The sequence below is a fragment of the Anabrus simplex genome, chromosome 4 (genome assembly GCF_040414725.1).
Source record: "Anabrus simplex isolate iqAnaSimp1 chromosome 4, ASM4041472v1, whole genome shotgun sequence".
Lineage (NCBI taxonomy): Eukaryota > Metazoa > Arthropoda > Insecta > Orthoptera > Tettigoniidae > Anabrus > Anabrus simplex.
Window position 1 is genome coordinate 404,705,081 of NC_090268.1, and position 24,258 is coordinate 404,729,338.

The 24,258-nt window shown below is 38.8% G+C and overlaps 1 protein-coding gene across 1 annotated transcript in view; it reads left to right on the plus strand.

Annotated features, from left to right (window-relative positions):
* Positions 1–305: 305 nt before the first annotated feature.
* The window catches only part of LOC136872767 (phospholipid phosphatase 1), a 657,649-nt gene continuing 633,696 nt past the window's right edge, over positions 306–24,258 (plus strand). Inside the window, exon 1 of the mRNA XM_067146600.2 lies at positions 306–449. Coding sequence (XP_067002701.2) covers positions 399–449 — 51 coding nt within the window. The 5' untranslated portion in view covers positions 306–398. The remainder of the gene's footprint in view (positions 450–24,258) is intronic.

Below are 24,258 nucleotides of genomic sequence, written 5' to 3' on the forward strand. Positions count from 1 at the left end.
AATGCCTATCGCCATACATTCAAAATTTCTCCCGTCTGAGCAGGCCGATCGAGACATTATTTTCGATTGAACTCACGAACGCAATATTTTTTGTAAATAGTCTTGACTTTTGCAGATATTGTGTTATGCGAAAAAAAATGTGATGACACTCGGACTAGATGAGCCAGGAGCGTGTGACCTAGCAGGTGAAACTTGGCGAGTATGTTGCACGCAGCCAATAACATGCGCTTGTTGGCCTCCAGAACTACCTGCCGAGAGAGAGTGAATGTGTGTGTGTCATGCCGTAGCTCGAATCTACTGCTACGTCGCTACCTGTCTCATTGTTCCGGTATGAGGTCATAAAGTAGCCGCGTGTCTCAGTGTTGTCTTCGTGAGAGGAAGCCACAGTACAGAGCAAAATGTCAGTGAGCGAAACAGGAGTGTTCACCATCACCCTGGGCCGAGAACCGGTAAGCGAACCGCAGTCGTTCAGGCTGTGAGAACACGTTATCTTATCATACATTCATTTCTTGTCTTGCAGTTCCGCTAGCAAACGTAAGAGTGCGCGGTAGTGGCTGGAGGAGGATCGAACGCGTGGAGATATGCATTCGTTCTCTGTGCCAGTGCGCATGAAGTATCTAATCTACTCGCCTGTCAGTGTTAAGACCTAGATTATTATTATTATTATTATTATTATTATTATTATTATTATTATTATTATTATTATTATTATTATATATTTACGGTCTCGAAAGCCCAGAATAACGGCCGAGATGATGCGACGTGCTGACCACACAGCCCCTCGTAATGTGCAGGCCTTCGGGCTGAGCAGCGGTCGCTGGGCGAATAACACGCATCACAAAGCCCTTTCAAAGGCGTTATGTGCCGTGGGGTTTGGATCTATATATTTAAAATATTAGGCTGATTTTTGTGACCGCGAGTTTGAGAGAACGGCTGAACGGATTGACATCGTAAAGCATTCTGACGAAAGCTCTTGTCCTGTACCTTTACAGAGTTTCTTCAAAAGCATAAACATTTCTTGTCGTTTATTTTAAATTATTAAAGAAAGTGTGAACCTCCGTGACTCAGACGGCAGCGCGTCGGCCTCTCACCGCTGGATACCGCGGTTCAAATCCCGGTCACTCCATGTGAGATTTGTGCTGGACAAAGCGGAGGCGGGACAGGTTTTTCTCCGGGTACTCCGGTTTTCCCTGTCATCTTCCATTCCAGCAACACTCTCCATTCTCATTTCAAAGCATCTATCAGTCATTAATCACTTTGGGAGTGGCGACCCCATCGTACTAATAGCTTACATCTGATTCATTCATTACATCCCTGACCCGGTCAAAGACTGAAAAACAGGTTGTAGGTTTTCATTTTCAAAGAAAGTGTAGCATTCTGATTCGCTAGAGCGCTCGCCAGTACTGAGCAGGCGGCACGATATGTGAGGTGGAAGAGGGGTAGGCACGCATGCGCAGTTAGACATCTATTTGAACAGTGCACATTTCATTCAAAATTACTCGAAATTTAAATGGGTGTTCGGTGGCGGAGTTAACATTCAATTTCAAAGTAACTGACGATATTCCATTAGCTCGGATCAATATGGGATAGAGCCTCCAGTGGCGAAGAATCATTCATTAATGTGTGTGAATCGTCTTCTAAAATATAAGTACCGACATTTCATTCCTTCTGGTGGGAAAATTATTATTCCTGAAATGTTTTGCCTGTTTTGCTATATGCTTATCGCCAAACAATTTATAATATTGTATTTAATACTCTCTTGTTTTACCCTTCTTCAAAACACGTCGCTTACATAAAAATATGCGGGCTAAACCACAAAAAATGGAATTCGCTTATTTTTTTTTTTTTTACAATAAATTGGTGATGCCGTCTACACCTCTGTAGATGGTGACGGCTCAAATATTATTGAACTACCAGCCAGAATTTTAGCACATGACGATATCGCGATGGAAATTTGTAGCAAAACGTTCATTTCTGCGAAAGAGGTCATCATTTTCTGGAAAGTTGCCATTCTTAATTAATTTGAAAGTCATTAGGTAGTTCAAAAAATATGCTAGCGTCAACAGATTAATACTGAAGATGAAAGGTAGCTACTTCAGTTTCTACATAATTCTTGAATCACTTGGAATTAATGGTTTGCCTCCACATATTCTAAAAATTAGGGCCATAGTCATGTTCCTTAGAAATCGGGAAGTTTCCCAACGGCTTCTTAACGGGACCAAATTAGAGCCTGATTCTAAGAAGTATGTAGAAAAAGGGGTGAGATTTGGAAATAATAAATGAAGATAAAGCTGTACAGAGAGCTCTAATCCCTTAAATTGACTTTACTATATCCGATAAGACACTTCCATTTTCTTTCAAGAGGCATCAATTATTTCCAGTTTGCTTGACATTTTGTATCACGATCGATAAACCTCAGGTCTCTATTTACCTCAGCCAGTTTTCAGCCATGGCCAGTTAAATGTTGCAATGTCAAAAGAGCGATATTTTAAGGTTTCAATAGTGCCGAAAGGTATTTGAACAAGGAATGCGCCGAGCAAGTGACTGCGTGGTTTGGGTCAAGTAGCTATCAGATTACATTCGAGAGAGTGTGGGTTTGAACCCCACTGTCGGCAGCCCTGAAGATGGTTTTCCGTGGTTTCTCATTTTTACACCAGGCAAATGTTGGAGCTGTACCTTACTTCCCACTTCTAGCCATTTCCTATCCCATGTGTCGGTGCGACGTAACGAAAACTGTAACAAAATAAAATACAAGGAATGTCGTATATAAGGAAATCCTTCAATAAATATTTACCCCATTCACCTTCATGTCTTGACGGGTTTCCGCTAATTATTATTATTATTATTATTATTATTATTATTATTATTATTACCGTGGTTTGGTTGATCAGCAGAGGTGAAAGTAGGTGCAGAGGTGAATGGGTCTATCTACCAAATCAAAGTTAAATGAAAACTTCAACAGGGGTTATATTTTCTGAGTTTTAACAAACAAGAATAACAAAATTTAACAAGTTTTCACTAGGTGGTACAACAACGATATAGCAATTAAAAAAGGCTTAGAAAAATCCAAGATTTCAAATCCTAGACACACTTGGGCTACAAGCCCCTAGCTTTACAACTTTTGAGCTCCTAGTTCAACTTTAACCAAGCAACAATTTGTTCAATAGAGCAGAAAACCCCTTATACATGGAGCACTTGCTCCCAATTACAATATCAGGCCTCCCAGAGGCACTTTTACAACACAAGAAAAGAGCTGACACGCTCTCAGTTTTTCAAACCTCTTCAAGACAATAGTAGACTTGACAATATTACTTGCCATTAAGGCACCACTTACAAAATGAAACGGGGGTATATTATACCCAACCTACTGGGCCTTAGCAGAAAAAGAACAGGTTAATTAAATGGCCCGGAATACCAAAAGGAATGGAGGCGTGTATTTGCGCTCCTACACATGCATTCTTAAAACCTAAGAAGGCACTAGGCCGATGCCACAGGGGCTATTCCCAAACTATGGAGGTGACCCGTATAAGAAAGAATTTAAAACATTAAGGAAGAGAACCAGTTACCAAAACGTAGTCACCTCAAGCCAATATGAAGGGGAGCTCGAGAGGGTAAATCACTCTCTATCGTCGAATTACAGTTACAGATTTTATGAAGTTTTTACATAAACCGGCAGAGAATTACATGTTTAGAAAAGTAGGTTACATTGTAAAGGTTTCGGACCTTTCCCGCGGGTTAAACTGCTGAGCTAGCAAGAAATACAGATGTTAAACGGCCATTACCTTGCTGAAGACCTGCTGTCTGATGAAAGAGGCACCACCCGCCTCGTGCTTCACATCCACACACTTAAATAGCTGTTGATCAAATGGCCAAGAGACGTGGAAATCAGCAGTTTATAAACCGTCGGTTAAAGTTCGAGACTTTCATGAATAATCAAGCCATACCCTCTTACTTTATTGGAGAATTTAAAAGTTACACATCAAATCGAAGAAGAAACCTGTGATTGGTAATTGCAGAAATTATTGATTGGTTATAATCAAAACAGGCGGAAAGACAGGATAAATATTGCAAATCCAAAAATGAATGAACGAAATTTAGTAGGGTGCATGATCATAGTTTTTGTAGTGACCTCTATGAGAGAATGTCCAAACTTCTTGCTGAATGGAAAACAAAACAAGTAGAATTTCACACAGTTCAGGTAACTTCACCAAAAAAAAATACGGTAGTGACATCTTCTGAGAAAATTTATAAGTTTTAATTTCCGAGTTTCTCCTCTAGAGGAGGTTTTATTGGCGCAAGATTTAAAAGTGCGGCGTAGAAGTGTACCTCCCGGTACAATTATTATTATTATTATTATTATTATTATTATTATTATTATTATTATTATTATTATTATTATTATTATTATTATTATTATTATTCGAACAACCCTTTTGAAAGCACGGTAAATAAACTTTGGTTACTTTTCTTTTCATTTAACTTTCTTCGTTTTGTGAGAATGTTGTACCTTTTCTGTTTTATTTATTTATTTATTTATTTATTTATTAGCCGAGGCACCTGCGATAAAGCTCACTGTGGTGCAGTACATTCTAATATTATCATGGGTACAGAGTATTTATAAAGTAAAGTAATACACCCCAGTAATATAAATTTGTTACATCAAATTAGTTAAGAATAATTTTGGTACATGTATAAGATCTAAGTATTACATATCACACATAAGTTACGTAAGTGTCATAAAATATTAATATATCCTATAAATATAATTATATGTATATGTTTTGTTTTATATAATTGAATTCTGTCATTTTTTTCTATTTAAGATAATTATTTAACTTCTTTCTGAACACTTGTATTGAAGAGACGCTCTTTATTTCTTTTGGCAGTTTATTATAGAGACTAACAGATTAATGCCATATGGAATTACTTCCATATTTATTTGAATGGATAATAGATCAGTGGATATTATTAAAATTTCCTGTGGCCGTGCGCGTAGAGGCGCGCGGCTGTGAGCTTGCATCCCGGAGATAGTAGGTTCGAATCCCGCTATCGGCAGCCCTGAAGATGGTTTTCCGTGGTTTCCCATTTTCACACCAATCAATCAATCAATCAATACTGATCTGCATTTAGGGCAGTCGCCCAGGTGGCAGATTCCCTATCTGTTGCTTTCCTAGCCTTTTCCGAAATGATTTCAAAGAAATTGGAAATTTATTGAACATCTCCCTTGGTAAGTTATTCCAATCCCTAGCTCCCCTTCCTATAAATGAATATTTGCCCCAGTTTGTCCTCTTGAATTCCAACTTTATCTTCATATTGTGATCTTTCCTACTTTTATAAACGCCATTCAAACCTATTCGTCTACTAATGTCATTCCACGCCATCTCTCCGCTGACAGCTCGGAACATACCACTTAGTCGAGCAGCTCTTCTTCTTTCTCTCAATTCTTCCCAACCCAAACATTGCAACATTTTTGTAACGCTACTCTTTTGTCGGAAATCACCCAGAACAAATCGAGCTGCTTTTCTTTGGATTTTTTCCAGTTCTTGAATCAGGTAATCCTGGTGAGGGTCCCATACACTGGAACCATACTCTAGTTGGGGTCTTACCAGAGACTTATATGCACTCTCCTTTACATCCTTACTACAACCCCTAAACACCCTCATAACCATGTGTAGAGATCGGTACCCTTTATTTACAATCCCATTTATGTGATTACCCCAGTGAAGATCTTTCCTTATATTAACACCTAGATACTTACAATGATCCCCAAAAGGAACTTTCACCCCATCAACGCAGTAATTAAAACTGAGAGGACTTTTCCTATTTGTGAAACTCACAACCTGACTTTTAGCCCCGTTTATCAACATACCATTGCCTGCTGTCCATCTCACAACATTTTCGAGGTCACGTTGCAGTTGCTCACAATCTTGTAACTTATTTATCACTCTATAGAGAATAACATCATCCGCAAAAAGCCTTACCTCCGATTCCACTCCTTTACTCATATCATTTATATATATAAGAAAACATAAAGGTCCGATAACACTGCCCTGAGGAACTCCCCTCTCAACTATTACAGGGTCAGACAAAGCTTCACCTACTCTAACTCTCTGAGACCTATTTTCTAGAAATATAGCAACCCATTCAGTCACTCTTTTGTCTAGTCCAATTGCACTCATTTTTGCCAGTAGTCTCCCATGATCCACCCTATCAAATGCTTTAGACATGTCAATCGCGATACAGTCCATTTGACCTCCAGAATCCAAGATATCTGCTATATCTTGCTGGAATCCTACAAGTTGAGCTTCAGTGGAATAACCTTTCCTAAAACCGAATTGCCTTCTATCGAACCAGTTATTAATTTCACACCAGGCAAATGCTGGGGCTGTACCTTAATTAAGGCCACGGCCGCTTCCTTCCAACTCCTAGGCCTTTCCTATCCCATCGTCGCCATAAGACCTATCTGTGTCGGTGCGACGTAAAGCCGCTAACAAAAAAAAATTCCTGTATTTTTGTGAATTACTGAATTTGTTTTACATTACGTATTTGAGTGTGCCAAATTACGAATAATTTTATATATAGCCAATGAAGATTTCTATTGTAGGCTATCAAGTGAGAGAACATTACATACTATAATCTGTACAATTGTTCAGTAGGAGTTAACGGAGGCAATTTAAAAAATATTTTCAGTGTTCTTTTATGCAGTATAAAAACTCTAGTGAATAATTCTTTAGTACAACATGCCCATATATGTATCATATAAGTAATATGGCTCTCAATTACCGCTTGGAAAACACTTTTCAATAACTCATGAGAAACTTTGTATTTCAGTCTATTAGGAATGCCAATAGCTGGGATCAGTTTGTCACGGATAGATTCAACATGATTCTTCCACGTTAGTGATTCGTCAATAATTAGTCCAAGAAATTTAGCAGCCTTTACTCTAGGTCAGGGCCTCTCAAACGCCCAAACTCTCACGCGTGCAGAGCGAGGTGCATAGGCTCTGTGCGCTGTGCATCGGTACGCTTCGCCTCAACTCGGCTTGACTCGGATGGTGTAGTGTGCTGAGAGCGACGAAGCGTTTGGTGGTAGACGACGTGTTTATCAGTGAAATAGACAAGCGCACGACAACAACATAATAATGGAGCAACCTGTTTCGAAGAAAGCAAAGACTTCCGAAAGTCCATTTCAATCGAACTGGGAACTTTCGTATTTTTTTTTTGTTTGTTTGTCGTGACGATAACGCCAAATGCTTAATCTGTGGGACGATAATTACGTGAAATCATAGGAGACGTCAGAGAGAAAGAATTAAGGAAGTTGAAACAGCTTGAAGAAGAGCATTCTATATCCACAAATGAGTTTTGTTCCAGTACTGTAGCATTTTCATTTTGGTTACGGGTTCTGCATTTTTTAAATTATGTTTACATTCCTCTCAAACATGTATGTGTATTTCTAATTCACTTTTTTAATTTTTTTAATAACACTGGTAACCTTGTCCCATACAACTGTGCGTCTCCGCTCACCACACGTAAACATTTCGCAGTGGGGGAGAAACAGTAGTGAAGGTGAGGAACGCGGAGACAGGCCGAACGGGGAGACAGGTGTAGGGAGAGAGGAGTGGAGGGGTCTGCACTCTGGTCAACCAAGCGAAGTCGTCTTTTGCACCGTGCACAGTGCATGCACCACGCGCATGCACCCTGAGAGGCCCTGCTCTAGGTACTAATTGCCCAAAAACGTCAAAGGTAATTCTAAAAATAATTATTTTTAGGTTTATGAAATAAAATATAATTGGCTTTTGTCAGATTGATTGTAAATTGATTTTTACAGAACCATATTTCAATTAAATTTGCATCATACTGCATATTTTGTTCAAGTTCTTGAATGTTATCACCTGTATAGAATATATTGGTGTCATATGCAAAAAATGATAATCTACCTCCGAGATGTAAGTTACCAATATCGTTAATAAAAATAAGAAAAAGTATCTGACCTAACACTGAGCCCTGTGGGACTCCGACTGAGATAGTTTGATTAAAATACCACAATCAACTGTATCAAAAGCTTTTTTGATATCTATATATATGCCCGATGCTAATTGGTCTAAATCTAAAGCTTCTTGTAATTTAATGACAATATCTTTGTAAAAATCCGTATTGATATTTATAAAAGAAATTATTATCTAGAAATTTCCCTTTGGGAACAGTGACTAATGTAACTGTTAAGCAAAGGATAAGCCCACGTCGGGACAACTGCGCATGAAAATTTTAATGTGAGGTGGAATTTGTATGGCATCAAAAGAAACTGTTTCCTTCCGCGAGGTTATACTAAGGTATTTTGGAGCTCAGGCTCCTGTGAAATGTAAACGCTAGGAGCAAACTTTGTTTTTGTAATATATTTGTACTTGCCCGGAGCTAATATGCTCCTCTACGTGTAAATTAACGACTTGTTAAACTATCTCTAAATTTCTAAGTGATTTCAGGACTACCAAGTCCATAATATTGTTGGGATCTGACGAGCTCATTCATAACTGTTTCTATTACTCGTTATTTATTCAGATAATCTATCCATAAAAAAGGAAAGAAATACAATTTTCAAATTAGTTACATTAAAAGTGGCGCTAAGTAATTCCCTGTCCAGCCATTCAACCCAGGCGGCTCCTAATAAACTGTGAGCTACGGAAAACCCGTAATAATAATAATAATTGTTACGGAGTTTTGTGGATGTGCAGAGGTGAAGAAGGTGCTGGGGTGAACAGGTCTCATAATCCGAAATTAAAGTTAATTTAACAAGGTTATATTTTCTTTCTAAGATCAAGAAAAAACAAATATAACAGGTACTTAGTAGCCTAGTAACAATTCGAAAATGTACAATTACAGTGATTACAGGATTTGGGCTCCGAGAGCCAGACACACACTTCTTGAGCTATAAGCCCAACTTTACGATATACAAGATTCAACAAAGGGGCAGAAGACCCCAATCATGCCCAGGAGCTCTTGCTCCTAATTACACAGTAAAGCCTCCTCGAGGCACGCAGAAACAAATTTTAAGAAAGAGCAACCCGCTCTTAAGTTCAAGCCTATCAAAGGCCACACCAAATTCTACTTTCAAGCTGTCCTCCAAGTACATGAAAACAGGGGTAAAAACATACCCAACCTACTGAGACCTATTAAGTAAAGAAACAGGTCAATTACATGGCCTCTAAAATACCAACTTGAGAGGAGGCGTTCTCGCACTCCTAATACACTTTATTTAAAACCTACTTGGCACTAGGCCGTTACAGCAAGGGCTAATCCCATCCTAAAGAGGTGACTTATATGAGAAAACGATTTACGTTACATAAGAAGGGAAGGAACGGTTGTGAAAATAAGTTCACCTCAAAGCAATATGAGTGGGAGCTCGAGAGGGTTAAGCACTCTCTATCCCAATTTGTAGTTTAAAAAGATAGAATATATACCAAGTGTCTTTACATTTTAGAATAAAGTTACATTGTAAAAGGCTTCGGACCTGCCCCGAGAGTTAAACTGCTGAGCTAGCAAGAAAAGAAGTTATTAAAAGGCCATTACCTGGTGGTTGAACTGCTGCCCGAAGAATGAGGCGCTTCCCGCCCCCTGCTACATAATTTACACAATGATAGGTGTTACTGAAGTGGCGCGGAGACCCGAAAATCAGCAGTTTATATACCCTCGTGGAAAGTTCGAGGCGTTTCAGGAATGATAACACCCGCCCACAAGCATTTTATTGGATAATGGCAAAAACTACTACACCAGACGAAGAAGAAACACCTTATTGGTGGAAAATTAATTACAGAAATTCCTTATTGGTCAAATTCAAAACTGGCGGAAAGAAAGGGTTAATATTGCCAACTTAAATAATGACGGAAAGAAATTTAACAAAGAACAAACTTATGAACCCAAAATTTCTCCAAAAACACAGTTCTTTCGCTTCGCACTAGGGTGCATAATTGTAGGACTTCAGTAGTGCCATCTAGAAGAGAATGTCCACACTTCTTACTACAGGCAAAACAAAAATACATCGAAAATGACACAGTTCAAAAAACTTCAAAATTTACAAGTAGGGACATCTTCTGAGAAACTTGAGAATTAACACTGTAGTTAAAGTTCAGGCTTCCTCCAGTAGAGGAGTTTCAACCGGCGCAATGTTTGAATTAGCGGAACAGAGGTGTACCGCCCGATACAATAATAATAATAATAATAATAATAATAATAATAATAATAATAATAATAATAATAATAATAATAATAATAATAATAATTGATGCCCCTCAAAATATCACAATTAACAGTAACATTATATCTCGGACAGATTGCTTTAAATACCTAACACAAGGGAATATTTACACTCTGAAATAAGTAAACAGGGGCATAATTGTCCATACTACGTGGCCAGCCATAAACCAAAAGGCATGGAGGCGAAACACCAGCCCACCTTATAGAAATTGCTAAAACCCTAAGTAGGCTTATGGCCCAATGATACGGAGGCTTATCTAATACTATAAGATGTGACTAAAGGAGGAACATTTATGGCCGAGAACAGATTAACGAAATTTTGAAGGTTTAAAAACTTTAGTCACCCAATGCAAGGTTGAATGGGAACAACAGAGGGTCGTCACTCTTTGTTCCCTTACATTACATATTTCCCAGTAGGAAATAGAACCAGAGTCCTCAGACTCGCCGAAAATTCTACATTGAAACCACCAGTTTACAAACTTACATCAAAAGAAAAGAGGCTGAAACCTTCCCCTCAGACTACCCGCAGGTGCTGTCACATGTCTAGGTAAATTCTGCCATTACCTTGTGCCGCTGGATCTTCCTCACGCACGCATCGTCCCTGCCTCCCTTCGGCCTCCGTCAAGTCACACTTCCAAGCACTGCAGCGATTCAGACAAGACGGCCCTTAAGTGCCCTGATTTTGTAGTTCCATAAAAGTAAGCTTCCAGAACTCTTTGCTGATAGGCTGGATTCCTGTACGCACCGCATGTTTTAATTGGCTAGGGAACATATTTCCAAGTATCTGATACGTAGATTACAATCGAGGAGGAACCAGCTGAAGTGTTGTCAACTTCGGTACGCTTAAAAAAAAAATCCTCAGAGCCAGGTTTACCAACTCCAAAATAAACATTACTCTATCAAGTAGTAACAAAACGATTGTCTAGCGATCAAACGGTAGATGACAAAATCATTGGAAGTTTACAAGTTCAAATCCGTTGGCCTTAGAGAAGGCGCGCAGTTTAAATAATCGGGGAAGGTGTACTCCCGGTATATTATTATTATTATTATTATTATTATTATTATTATTATTATTATTATTATTATTATTATACATCATTATAGACTGTGAAGACTGGAAATGTGCCTTGATTCTCACCTCTACCGCCTCAAGGGCAGTGTTCTGGAGCGTCAGAATGTGGATCTGGGGATACAACTGGGTGGGAGGACCAGTACCTCACTTAGGCGGTCTCACCTGCTATGCTGAACAGAGATAAAACCTGTCCTACCTCCGCTTTGTCCAGCACAAATCTCACATGGAGTGACCGAGATTTGTACCACGGGATCCAGCGGTGAGAGGCCGGTGCGCTGCCGCCTGAGCCATGGAGGCTTGACTCTTTGTTATATTATTATTATATTTCGTAGATCTAGAGAAGATAGGGTTGTCATATATCTTGGAAAACCAGAGTTGTTCCGGATCAATGTTAGAGAAACTATCCCAGTCAGATCAATAAAATTCCTGTAGAAGGCCCGTATTTTTTATATTTACTCATTAGGTTTGTATTATAATGCAATATTGAAATAAATTTAAAGTCCCACAATCAAGCAGCATTTTTTTCTCAGTTTTCTTGTCCAGCTTCGCGTAACAACTCTTATGCTGTACGAAAGATGTCAAAGAAATACCAATACTGGATCCATTCAAAATACAACCTAAAATTCTGCTTCCAATTTACTTATTGCAGGTGTCGAATGCGGCTCAGAGTAGTATTTTTGTTTATGTTGAGATAAGATTTTATGTTCATAAGAATCTAGTATACGCTGATAATGGCTTCGAAACGGAAAAGTACATTTAACGACCAACACGCAAAACTTTCTTTCAATAAAACAAGAAGGAGCAGAGTTCGAAGCAACACGCCATAGTGAAAAATATGCTTGGTATAATAAGCAACCTTGACTGTTGTAAATACAGTATCACAGTAGGGTAAATTGATACATTTAGTGTCAAGGAATTTTTGCCAATGCTATTATTTAATTTATTTATTTATTTATTTATTTATTTATTTATTTATTTATTTATTTATTTATTTATTTATTTATTTATTTTACGCCCACATTGGAGCACTTAAATAACACCATATACATCTTAGTCTTCAAAGATAGGGTTTCGTCGTCTTCATCTTCTCCCAAAATCTCTTCATTACTTTTGACCTGACTGCCCTTACTTTGTCAAACATGACACATTGTATTCGTTTAAAAGTTTTTAGCTTAAGTGTTATTTGTTTGTTCTTCACATTCCTTTTTTCTTCTGTATTAGCAGTTTGCTGCATTGTAACATTCAACTATTCTAAATCATTTTGGACTTCCTTGAACCAATTATTGTTTGTCTTATTTTTTAGTCCTGTTTACGCTCTAGGCGTGTTTTTTCCCTCGGACTCAGCGAGGGATCCCACCTCCACCGTCTCAAGGGCAGTGTCCTGCAGGGTGAGACTTCTGGTCGGGGGTAATAACTGAGGAGGAGGATCAGTACCTCGCCCAGGCGGCCTCACCTGCTATGCTGAATAGGGGCGTTGTGGTGGGATGGTAACTTTGGAAGGGGTAGGCAAGGAAGGGGGAAGGAAGCGGCCGTGGCCTTAAATTAGGTACCATCCTGGAATTTACCTGGAGGAGAAGTGGGAGACCACGGAATACCACTTCGAGGATGGCTGAGGTGGGAATCGAACCCCTTCTACTCAGTTGACCCCCCAAGGCTGAGTGGTCGCCGTTCCAGCCCTCATACCCCTTTCAAATTTCGTTGCATAGCCAGGAATCGAACCTGGGCCTACTGGTGTGACAGCTAATCACGCTAACCACTACACCACAGAGGAGGATTGTTATAACTTAAGTGATACAATGGAAAATAGTCAGCAACTATGTCTTACGTTTCTATCCAAGAGAAGAGAAATCCTGCATATGCACTTGGAACACAAATTATAGCAAATGATATTGGTGTAATAATAATAATAATAATAATAATAATAATAATAATAATAATAATAATAATATGAAGAAGATATTTCAAAACATGGATATGATTTCGTCTATGGCCTTTATATAAATGATCTATTATACCTGGTGACGAACCAACACAAGCGCTGTCCATCATCTTGACTGATTTTCCTTCCTTATACCATGGAGCACAAAGTGATGATACACAATAATTACAATAACTTTTTTTTTTTTTATAATTTGTTGCTTGCATCCTTATTCTGGGAAAATCTTCATTTGATTACGCTAAGTTCAGACAGACCTCCAGCCAAAACATATATCCATGTTAAAATTTCGTGTTTTGCCTTGTAAAAAACATTAAAAAATTACTATATTAAGAATGGATTTTTCCATTTCCTGGAAAAATGCTTTTTTGCACCCGGAGAAGTTGTCAAACCAGCGAAGATATTGTCTTGATGTCCTTTATCTCATTAACGCAGAAGATTAATTCTGTAACGGTTCAAATCCCGTATAAATATTCATTATTATTATTATTATTATTATTATTATTATTATTATTATTATTATTATTATTATTATTATTGTAACTATTATTGTGATCCCCCTTTTAAGAAGATGTGCACATAATATAAGGTACATAAAGTACCGATGATACACCATGAAAACCTTTTTAAATTCCAACAACATACACATGGCTAGAAATAAAAGTACGCAGGCTTACCAACATGACAACTAGAGAAAGGATGTATGGGAAGCAGGTCGGGAAACCCTACAGACGAAGAGGTCTTACGTGACGTTGTAGGAAAAAAAAAAAACGTGAGAGCATTAACCCTTTAGTCTGGTTTACTCACAATAAAGAATTTTAACAAGGTATAAACACAATTAAAGGATAACATTATCAATTCAGAAAAAGGTTAAATCGAACCACGTGGTTCCTATCGGTGGTTCTTCAGAAAGTCAAATGGCAACACAATATTATGATTACATTTAAGAAGGTGAGCATGACTTCGACAATGACATTTACAAGGAAAATCTAACAGGGAATATGACATAATTACAACCATCAAAACGGAAAAGTGTCTACAAATTATTACCAAATAGTTGGCAAAGAACATAACGTAATTTGAAATTTAAAGCAGAGGCCTTCAAAGTTGCTGTCTTCTCCTAATACACATCAGCGAGAGACGCATCGCTCCACAGGCTTACTCTAAATTGACGCGGCACTACGGGAGGCAATCCGAATGAAAAATATTAAAATTTACATTACACCAAAGGTTAATAGAAATGAATTGCCTCCAACACAAAGGATACGCCTAGCTGACGAGCTAAGGCATTACAAACCAAAACGGTGAAAACCAGGGTCTAAGGTAAACTCCGAAACAAGTGAATTTACATATTAATGTAACATTCGAGAGAAAAAAAAACATGCTTACACCGGGATGACTGAAGCCGCTGCGCCGATTGAAGGACAGTTTAAAAACCTTTTCTTCTTCTTCTTCTTCTTCTGCTTATCATCATTTTTCTTCTTATTTTCTTGCTCCATTAGGGTCTTCTAGAGACCACGAGAAAATTTCAATGATTCGTCCTTTGTTGTTACTTCTTCTTCTTCCTCCAGTTCTCCTTCATCTGTTCACTATGCCTCCTTTTCATCTCCTCGGACTATTTTGAGCCTGTTTTCTTTCCCTCCCGACCTTAGAATTCTTCCATTTTAACGCTTTCTTTCTAAAAATCTCTCTCTCTTGCTGCTTCAACTCTTATACTGTTTCTTTCCAAATCTCCCTTGACTTCATGAATCCAGGTTGTTGTTGACTTCTTGCTCCAAAGATATTTGAACATCTATTAATTTAATATGTTGCCATCCATTCTGTATAAATGTCCAAAAAATATCACTCGCCTCTTCTTCATTGTTTCCGTTATGTTTTCTACGTTTCGCGATATTTCATGATTACTCCTCGATGTCTAGAGTTTTTAGCGGATCGAGTATTTTCCGTATAATTTTTTCCCCGTTCTTCTAATTTATTCAGCATGTAATTCAGTACTAGATATTCACTCGCGTACAGACGTTCCGGTTTGACTACTGTGTTGTAGCGTTGGATTTTGAGGTTTTTGATAAACACTATTTGTTGTAGATGTTCCTAGTTTAACCGAATGCTCATTCCATCTTTATTTTCCTTTCTTCTACAGTGGATTTAACCACGCCATTTTCCTGAATTGTTTCTTCCAAATACTTTATTATTATTATTATTATTATTATTATTATTATTATTATTATTATTATTATTATTATTATTATTATGGGTGCATCTGGATGTGCTAGGAGTAAGTGATATTCGGGTAAGGGGAGATAATGAGGAAGAGATAGGAGATTATAAAGTGTACTTGACGGGTGTTAGAAAGGGAAGGGCAGAGTCTGGGGTAGGGCTCTTTATCAGGAATACCATTGCACGCAACATAGTTTCTGTTAGGCACGTAAATGAGCGAATGATGTGGGTAGATTTGTCAGTGGGAGGAATTAGGGCAAGAATTGTGTCCGTGTATTCACCATGTGAGGCTGCAGATGAGGATGAAGTTGACAAGTTTTATGAAGCATTGAGTGACATCGTGGTCAGGGTCAACAGCAAGGATAGAATAGTGCTAATGGGCGATTTCAGTGCGAGAGTTGGGAATAGAATTGAAGGATACGAAAAGGTGATTGGTAAATGTGGGGAAGATATGGAAGCTAATGGGAATGGGAAGCGTTTGCTGGACTTCTGTGCTAGTATGGGTTTAGCTGTTACGAATACATTATTCAAGCATAAGGCTATTCACCGCTATACATGGGAGGCTAGAGGTACCAGATCCATAATAGACTATACCTTAGCAGACTTTGAATTCAGGAAATCTGTTAGGAATGTACGAGTTTTTCGCGGTTTTTTCGATGATACAGACCACTATCTGATCTGTAGTGAACTAAGTATCTCTAGGCCTAGGGTAGAGAAAGTGAAATCTGTCTGCAAACGAATAAGGGTAGAAAGTCTCCAGGACGAGGAAATTAGACAGAAGTACATGGATATGATTAGTGAGAAGTTTCGAACAGTAGACAGTAAGCAGCTTCAGGATATAGAAAGTGAATGGGTGGCATACAGGGATGCTGTAATAGAAACAGCAAGGGAATGCCTAGGAACAACTGTGTGTAAAGATGGGAAAAGACGAACATCTTGGTGGAATGATGAAGTGAGAGCAGCCTGTAAACGTAAAAAGAAGGCTTATCAGAAATGGCTCCAAACAAGGGCCAAGGCAGACAGGGATTTGTACGTAGATGAAAAAAACAGAGCGAAACAAATAGTTGTTGAATCCAAAAAGAAGTCATGGGAAGATTTTGGTAATAACCTGGAAAGGCTAGGTCAAGCAGCAGGGAAACCTTTCTGGACAGTAATATAGAATCTTAGGAAGGGAGGGAAAAAGGAAATGAACAGTGTTTTGAGTAATTCAGGTGAACTCATAATAGATCCCAGGGAATCACTGGAGAGGTGGAGGGAATATTTTGAACATCTTCTCAATGTAAAAGGAAATCATCCTGGTGGTGTTGCAAAAAGCCAAGCTCATGGGGAGGAGGAAAAGGATGTTGGTGAAATTATGCTTGAGGAAGTGGAAAGGATAGTAAATAAACTCCATTGTCATAAGGCTGCAGGAATAGATGAAATTAGACCTGAAATGGTGAAGTACAGTGGGAAGGCAGGGATGAAATGGCTTCATAGAGTAGTAAAATTAGCGTGGAGTGTTGGTAAGGTACGTTCAGATTGGACAAAAGCAGTAATTGCACTTATCTATAAGCAAGGGAACAGGAAGGATTGCAACAACTATCGAGGTATCTCATTGATTAGTATACCAGGCAATGAATTCACTGGCATCCTGGAAGGGAGAGTGCGATCAGTCGTTGAGAGGAAGTTGGATGAAAACCAGTGTGGTTTCAGACCACAGAGAGGCTGTCAGGATCAGATTTTCAGTATTCGCCAGGTAATTGAAAAATGCTACGAGAGGAATAGGCAGTTGTGTTTATGTTTCGTAGATCTAGAAAAAGCATATGACAGGGTACCGAGGGAAATGATGTTCGCCATACTGGGGGACTATGGAATTAAAGGTAGATTATGAAAATCAATCAAAGGCATTTATGTTGATAATTGGGCTTCAGTGAGAATTGATGGTAGAATGAGTTCTTGGTTCAGGGTACTTACAGAAGTTAGACAAGGCTGTAATCTTTCACCTTTGCTATTTGTAGTTTACATGGATCATCTGCTGAATGGTATAAAATGGCAGGGAGGGATTCAGTTAGATGGAAATGTAGTAAGCAGTTTGGCCTATGCTGACGACTTGGTATTAATGGCAGACTGTGCCGAAAGCCTGCAGTCTAATATCTTGGAACTTGAAAACAGGTGCAATGACTATGGTATGAAAATTACCCTCTCGAAGACTAAATTGATGTCAGTAGGTAAGAAATTCAACAGAATCGAATGTCAGATTGGTGATACAAAGCTAGAACAGGTTGATAATTTCAAGTATTTAGGTTGTGTGTTCTCCCAGGATGGTAATATTGTAAGTGAGATTGAATCAAGGTGTAGTAAAGCTAATGCAGTGAGCTCGCAGTTGCGGTCAGCAGTATTCTGTAAGAAGGAAGTCAGCTCCCAGACGAAACTATCTTTACATCGGTCTGTTTTCAGACCAACTTTGCTTTACGGGAGCGAAAGCTGGGTGGACTCAGGATATCTTATTCATAAGTTAGAAGTAACAGACATGAAAGTAGCGAGAATGATTGTTGGTACAAACAGGTGTGAACAATGGCAGGAGGGTACTCGGAATGAGGAGATAAAGGCTAATTTAGGAATGAACTCGATGGATGAAGCTGTACGCATAAACCGGCTTCGGTGGTGGGGTCATGTGAGGCGAATGGAGGAGGATAGGTTACCTAGGAGAATAATGGACTCTGTTGTGGAGGGTAAGAGAAGTAGAGGTAGACCAAGACGACGATGGTTAGACTCGGTTTCTAACGATTTAAAGATAAGAGGTATAGAACTGAATGAGGCCACAATACTAGTTGCAAATCGAGGATTGTGGCGACGTTTAGTAAATTCTCAGAGGCTTGCAGACTGAACGCTGAAAGGCATAACAGTCTATAATGGTAATGTATGTATGTATGTATGTATGTATGTATGTATGTATGTATGTATGTATATATGTATGTATGTATGTATGTATGTATGTATGTATGTATGTATGTATGTATGTATGTATTATTATTATTATTATTATTATTATTATTATTATTATTATTATTATTATTATTATTATTATTATTATTATTGTACCGGTAGGTACACCTCTACGCCGCACATTTAAATCTTGCGCCAATAAAACCAACTCTACTGGAGGAAGCGTGAACTTGGAACTAGACCTCCTTAAACCTTTACTCAGAAGATATCACTACCTTAATTTTGTGATTGTGAAGTCTGCAGGACTGTGTGAATTTCAACGTGTTTTGGTTACCATTTATCAAGAAGTTTGGACTGTCTACAACAGATGTCACTACAAAAACTATGATCATGCACCCTGGTGTGAAGTGAAAGAACTTATTTTGAAGAAATTTTGTATTCATAAGTTTTTTCTTTACTAAATTTCGTTCATTCATTTGTGGGTCGGCAATATTTATCTTTTCTTTCCGCCAGTTTTGAATCCAGCCAATCGCTAATTTTTGTAATTAATTTCCGACCAATCCTGGATTACTTCTTCGACTTTGAGTGTAAATTTTGTATGGTTCCATAAAATTGAGAGGGTGTGGCTTGATTATTCATGAAAGGTCTCGAACCTTCCCCGAGGGTTTATAAACTGCGGATTTTCACGTCTCTTGACCATTTGATCAACATCTAACTAAGTGTGTGTATGTGAAGCAGGAGGCGGGAGGCGGGAGTTCCTCTTTCAGCAAGCAGCAGTTCATCAGCAAGGTAATGGCCGTTTAACATCTTTATTTATTGCTAGCTCCGCAGTTTAACCCGAGGGATAGGTCCGAAACTTGTATATGTAACCAACTTCTCTAGAATGTAAATTCTGCGGGCTAATGTGAAAATTTCATAAAATCTGTAACTGTAATTCGGGGATAGAGAGTGATTTACCTTCTCGAGCTCCCATTCATACTGGTTTGAGGTGACACCGTTTTGTAACTGGTTTTCTTCCTTTCCGTAATGTATTAAATTATTCTTATTCGAGTCACCCCCATAGTTTGGGAATAGCCCCCGTTTCATCGGCCTAGTGCCTTTTAGGTTTTAAGAATGCATATTTAGGAGTGCAAGTACACGCCTCCATTCAATTTGGTGTTTCGGGCCATTTACTTAACATGTCCTTTTCTGCTAAGGCCCAGTAGGTTGGGTACAAGATACCCCTGTTTCTTTTTTGTAAGTTGTGCTTTGATGGCAAATAATTGTAAGTTTCTGGTATTGCCTTAAATAGGGTTGAAAAACTGAGAGCGTGTCAGCTCTTTTCTAGTGTGGTAACTGTGCCTCTGGGTGGCCTGATATTTGAAGTTGGGAGCAAGTGCTCCAAGGATTAGGGGCTTTCTGCCCTTTGAACAATTTGTGCTCGCCTGTACAAGTTGAGCTAGGAGCTCAAAATTATAATACTAGCGCTTGTAGCCCAAGAGTGTTAAAATTCTGAAATCTTGGATCTTTCTAAGTCTTGTTTCCAAATTGTTATTTTACCAAGTGAAAAGTTGTTATAATTTTGTTGTTTCTTCTGAAAATATAACACTTGTTAAAATTTTAAATTAACTTTGGCCTTGTAGTTAGACCCATTCATCCCGGCACCTTCTTTCACCTCTGCTGGTCCACCAAATCTCGGTAACAATTATTATTATTATTATTATTATTATTATTATTATTATTATTATTATTATTATTATTATTATTTTCTGATATGTTCAATAAATCTGATGGCTATGAGCTAACTAGATGTTACAGATACGTTTCGTAACCCCAAACACAATACGAAAATTACTTGAGGTTTACAGAACAGAAGACAGAATCCTTGTACTGGAATTGAAAGCTGAGTATGATTTAACGCTCACTTGGTTTCTAGTAAATGAGCTAAAAACGTACACGGCTTTATCAGAGAGCTGAGTTATGTGCACCCTCAATGGGTCGTTTAAGGAGAACAATGCCTAGTATTTTAGTTTGTTTGCCTGATTACAAGACGTTCTAAGCTCGGCACGCTGGAAGGAGCCAACGTATAAACTGGGAGAAGGAGAACATGGCAGGAAAAGTGAAATAATTCTTATCCATTACACGTTTCTTGTGCCTGCGAGGCCAAGGATATATCGTCGCTGGTTTGACAACTTCTCCTACGTGATCTGCATTTAGGGCAGTCGCCCAGGTGGGAGATTTCCTACCTGTTGTTTTACTAGCCTTTTCTTAAGTTATTGAAAAGGATATGGAAATTTATTGAACATCTCCCTTGGTAAATTCTTCCAATCCCTAACTCCCCTTCCTATAAACGAATATTTACCCTAATTTGTTCCCTTGAATTCCAACTTCATCTTCATATTGTGACCTTTCCTACTTATAAAAACACCAAGCAAATTTATTCGTCTACTTATGTCAATCCACGCCATCTCTCCACTGACAGCTCGGGACATACCACTTAGTCGAGCAGCTCGTCTCCTTTCTCCCAAGTCTTCCCATCCCAAACTTTGCAACATTTTCGTAACGCTACTCTTTTGTCGGAAATCATCCAGCACAAATCGAGCTGTTTTTCTTTAGATTTTTCCCAGTTCTCGAATCAAGTAATCCTGGTGAGGGTCCCATACGCTGCAGCCATACTCTAGTTGGGGTCTTCACCGGGCGAGTTGGCCGTGCGCGTAGAGGCGCGCGGCTGTGAGCTTGCATCCGGGAGATAGTAGGTTCGAATCCCACTATCGGCAGCCCTGAAGATGGTTTTCCGTGGTTTCCCATTTTCACACCAGGCAAATGCTGGGGCTGTACCTTAATTAAGGCCACGGCCGCTTCCTTCCAACTCCTAGGCCTTTCCCGTCCCATCGTCGCCATAAGATCTATCAGTGTCGGTGCGACGTAAAGCCCCTAGCAAAAAAAAAAAAAAAAAAAAAAAGTTGGGGTCTTACCAGAGACTTATATGCCCTCTCCTTTATTTTCATACCATTCGTGCTACTTCGCTTTCTTATGCTAATAACTTTCTTCCAAGTGTCGGATTTCTTCCATATTCCTTTACGCTTTCCTGTATCGAAGTTTTCGAAATTTAAAGAGACACGTTAATTCTTTGCAGGTTTCTCCGTCGTGGGATGTCCCGTAAACTAAATTACCTCATTCTATTTTGGTTTAGTATTGTTCTTCAGCATGACATTCTCCTCTTGGGTGATGATGTAATGAGGATCGTTGTTTCAAGTTATAAAAAAATTCAGTGCGGTGAAACCTCACGTACTTTGGAATCGGAGTGGTTAGTTGTTGATAATCCAATTTGCTTCTTTTCAATAAAGTAGAAAGAGCAAGCCAATTTATAACGAAGTTTTCGACACGTTCACTGGTAGAAATGTCTTTTAAAAGTGTTCGCTATTAAGGTTCCCTAGAAATACCGAAATGTCGTTTCTATTGTGTTAAACTGTTAAGGTCTATAGCAGGTTGTAGGGAAACGTTACAGATCTCTTTCATGGTTATGGAGATATTTAGCAGTTGTAATAAAGATGTAAAGGAGAGGGTGTATAATTCCCTGGTAAGACCCAAATTAGAGCATGGTTCCAATGTATTTGACTCACACCAAGACTACTGACTTGATGCGAGAACTGGAAAGGATCTAAAGTAAAGCAGCACGATGTGTTCTTGTTGATTTCCGACAAAAGAGTAGTGTTATGAAAATGTTGCGTACTTTTGGGTTGGGTTGTGGGGGAGGGGGGCGAGTAAGGAGACGAGATGATTGGCTAACTGGTATATTCGAGCTGTCAGTGGAGAGATGGCGTGAAACGCCATTAGTAGAACAATAAGCTTGAGCCCAGCTTTCAAAAATAGAAAAGATCATAATCTGAAGAGATAAAGTTCGAATTCAAGAGGACAAATTAGGGCAAATATTAATTTATAGGACGAGGCGTAACGGGTTGATTGTTTATCAAGGAAATGTTCTATAAATTTCCAAGTTCTTAGAACACATTTACGAAAAGGCAAGGTAAAAACTGATAGCAAATCCTAAATGCAGATCATTGATTGATTGATTGATTCATTCATTCATTCATTCGTTGAAACAATAATCACCATCCCGCTACCAATACTTGTTTAAGTGTAAGAGAGGCCACGAGCCCTATCTGCGGCACTGATTTTTACATAAATAAATAAATATGTAACTAAATAAATAAACGAATATATATTTTTTTAGAATTTGCTTTACCTCGCACCGACACAGATACGTCTTATGGCGACGATGGGATAGGAAAGAGTTAGGAGTGAGAAGGAAGCGAGCGTGGCCGTAATTTAGGTACAGCCCCAGCATTTGCCTGGTGTGAAAATGAGAAAACACGGAAAACCATCTTCAGGGCTGCCGTCAGTGGGGTTTGAAACCACTATCTCCCGGATGCAAGCTCACAGCTGCGCGCCCCTAACCGCCCGGCCAACTCGCTCGGTTAAATAAATAAATAAATAAATAAATAAATAAATAAATAAATAAATAAATAAATAAATAAATAAATAGATAAATAAATAAAAACGTAGTGAGCAACATACGTATAAGACCTACCTTCGATGAAGGTACAAGCCTGCCATCGTATGCATGCCGGATGGTGTTCCTGTGCCTTTTAATAGGAAATTTCTCTCCACGTGCTGAACGCATCGCCTGCAATAGGGTAGATTCACCTGACGACGGACTCCTTTTTGCAGTTGTCCGTATTGCATAATATTTTAGCACCTCACGTGACCTCCCGAAACATGCTGTTGGTATCTCTGTGTAGTTGAACTTGACTTTAATATATCCACATTGAATTTATCATCATCTGATAACATATATCAGTGCTACCACGACAACCATGACATTCAAGGACAAGGTGGAGATTGACTTGCACGTAAGCGAACTCATCCGGAAAGACCGCACATCGATACTCTCAAAGCTAAACTCTTACTCCGCACTTCAATAGGATTAAGTTCCGAGTTCGGAGGTTCTGAACTCTAAACGTGAAGCAACTATAGTTCTTTCCACACTCTGCTGATAGATGTCAAGGTGGTACTTTACCTCACTGGCCTGAAGAGTAATCACGATAACAAAGGGTTACGAACTACTTTTAGGAAAACCGAGTCAGTTCACCGTGCGGTTAAGCTCGCGTAGGTGTGAGCTTGCATTAGGGAGATAGTGGGTTCGAATCCCACCGTTGGCAACTCTGAAGGTGGCGGATCAAGTCCGAAGGGCCATGCCCTACCAGGCGACTCCTCCTTAGCCCGAGGTGTCGTGTGGTCAGCACTACGGGGGCTGAGATAGAGTGAAAAGTAAATAGTCTAGACCAGTGATGGCAAGCCTTTTCCGACTAGCGTGTCAATTAAGGTCTTATTTAGTACTTTTTATTGTCTATGAGTCACCGGTTATTTTCCTTTAAAATCATAATGAAACCCCCTCATTTGACTTCCTTTAGGCATTAGACTGTGCTACATATAAATACATTCGACTGAATGTTTCATGTTTTTATTTTGCAAGCATCACTGAAAATTACACTTCCTGAAACAGGTACATTTTAAGAATATGGTATGTTTTACTTTAATCTAATAACATTTGTAAAAAGTATGGCCATAGAATTAATTGTGACATACTTCTTTATTAAAGCGTAATGTTAAAATATGCCAGATTTTAGATCTGTTTATTACATGTTAAAGACATTAAAATATGTTAGTATAGGCTATTACGCGGCGTGCCACAGAAGCCGTGTTCGCGTGTCATAGGTTCGCCATTCCTGGTCTAGACTATAATGAGCAATGTTAGTGAAATTCACAGTTTCTGGGTTCACTAGGCTGACTGACGACAGCTGGTATCGTGTACACCACGT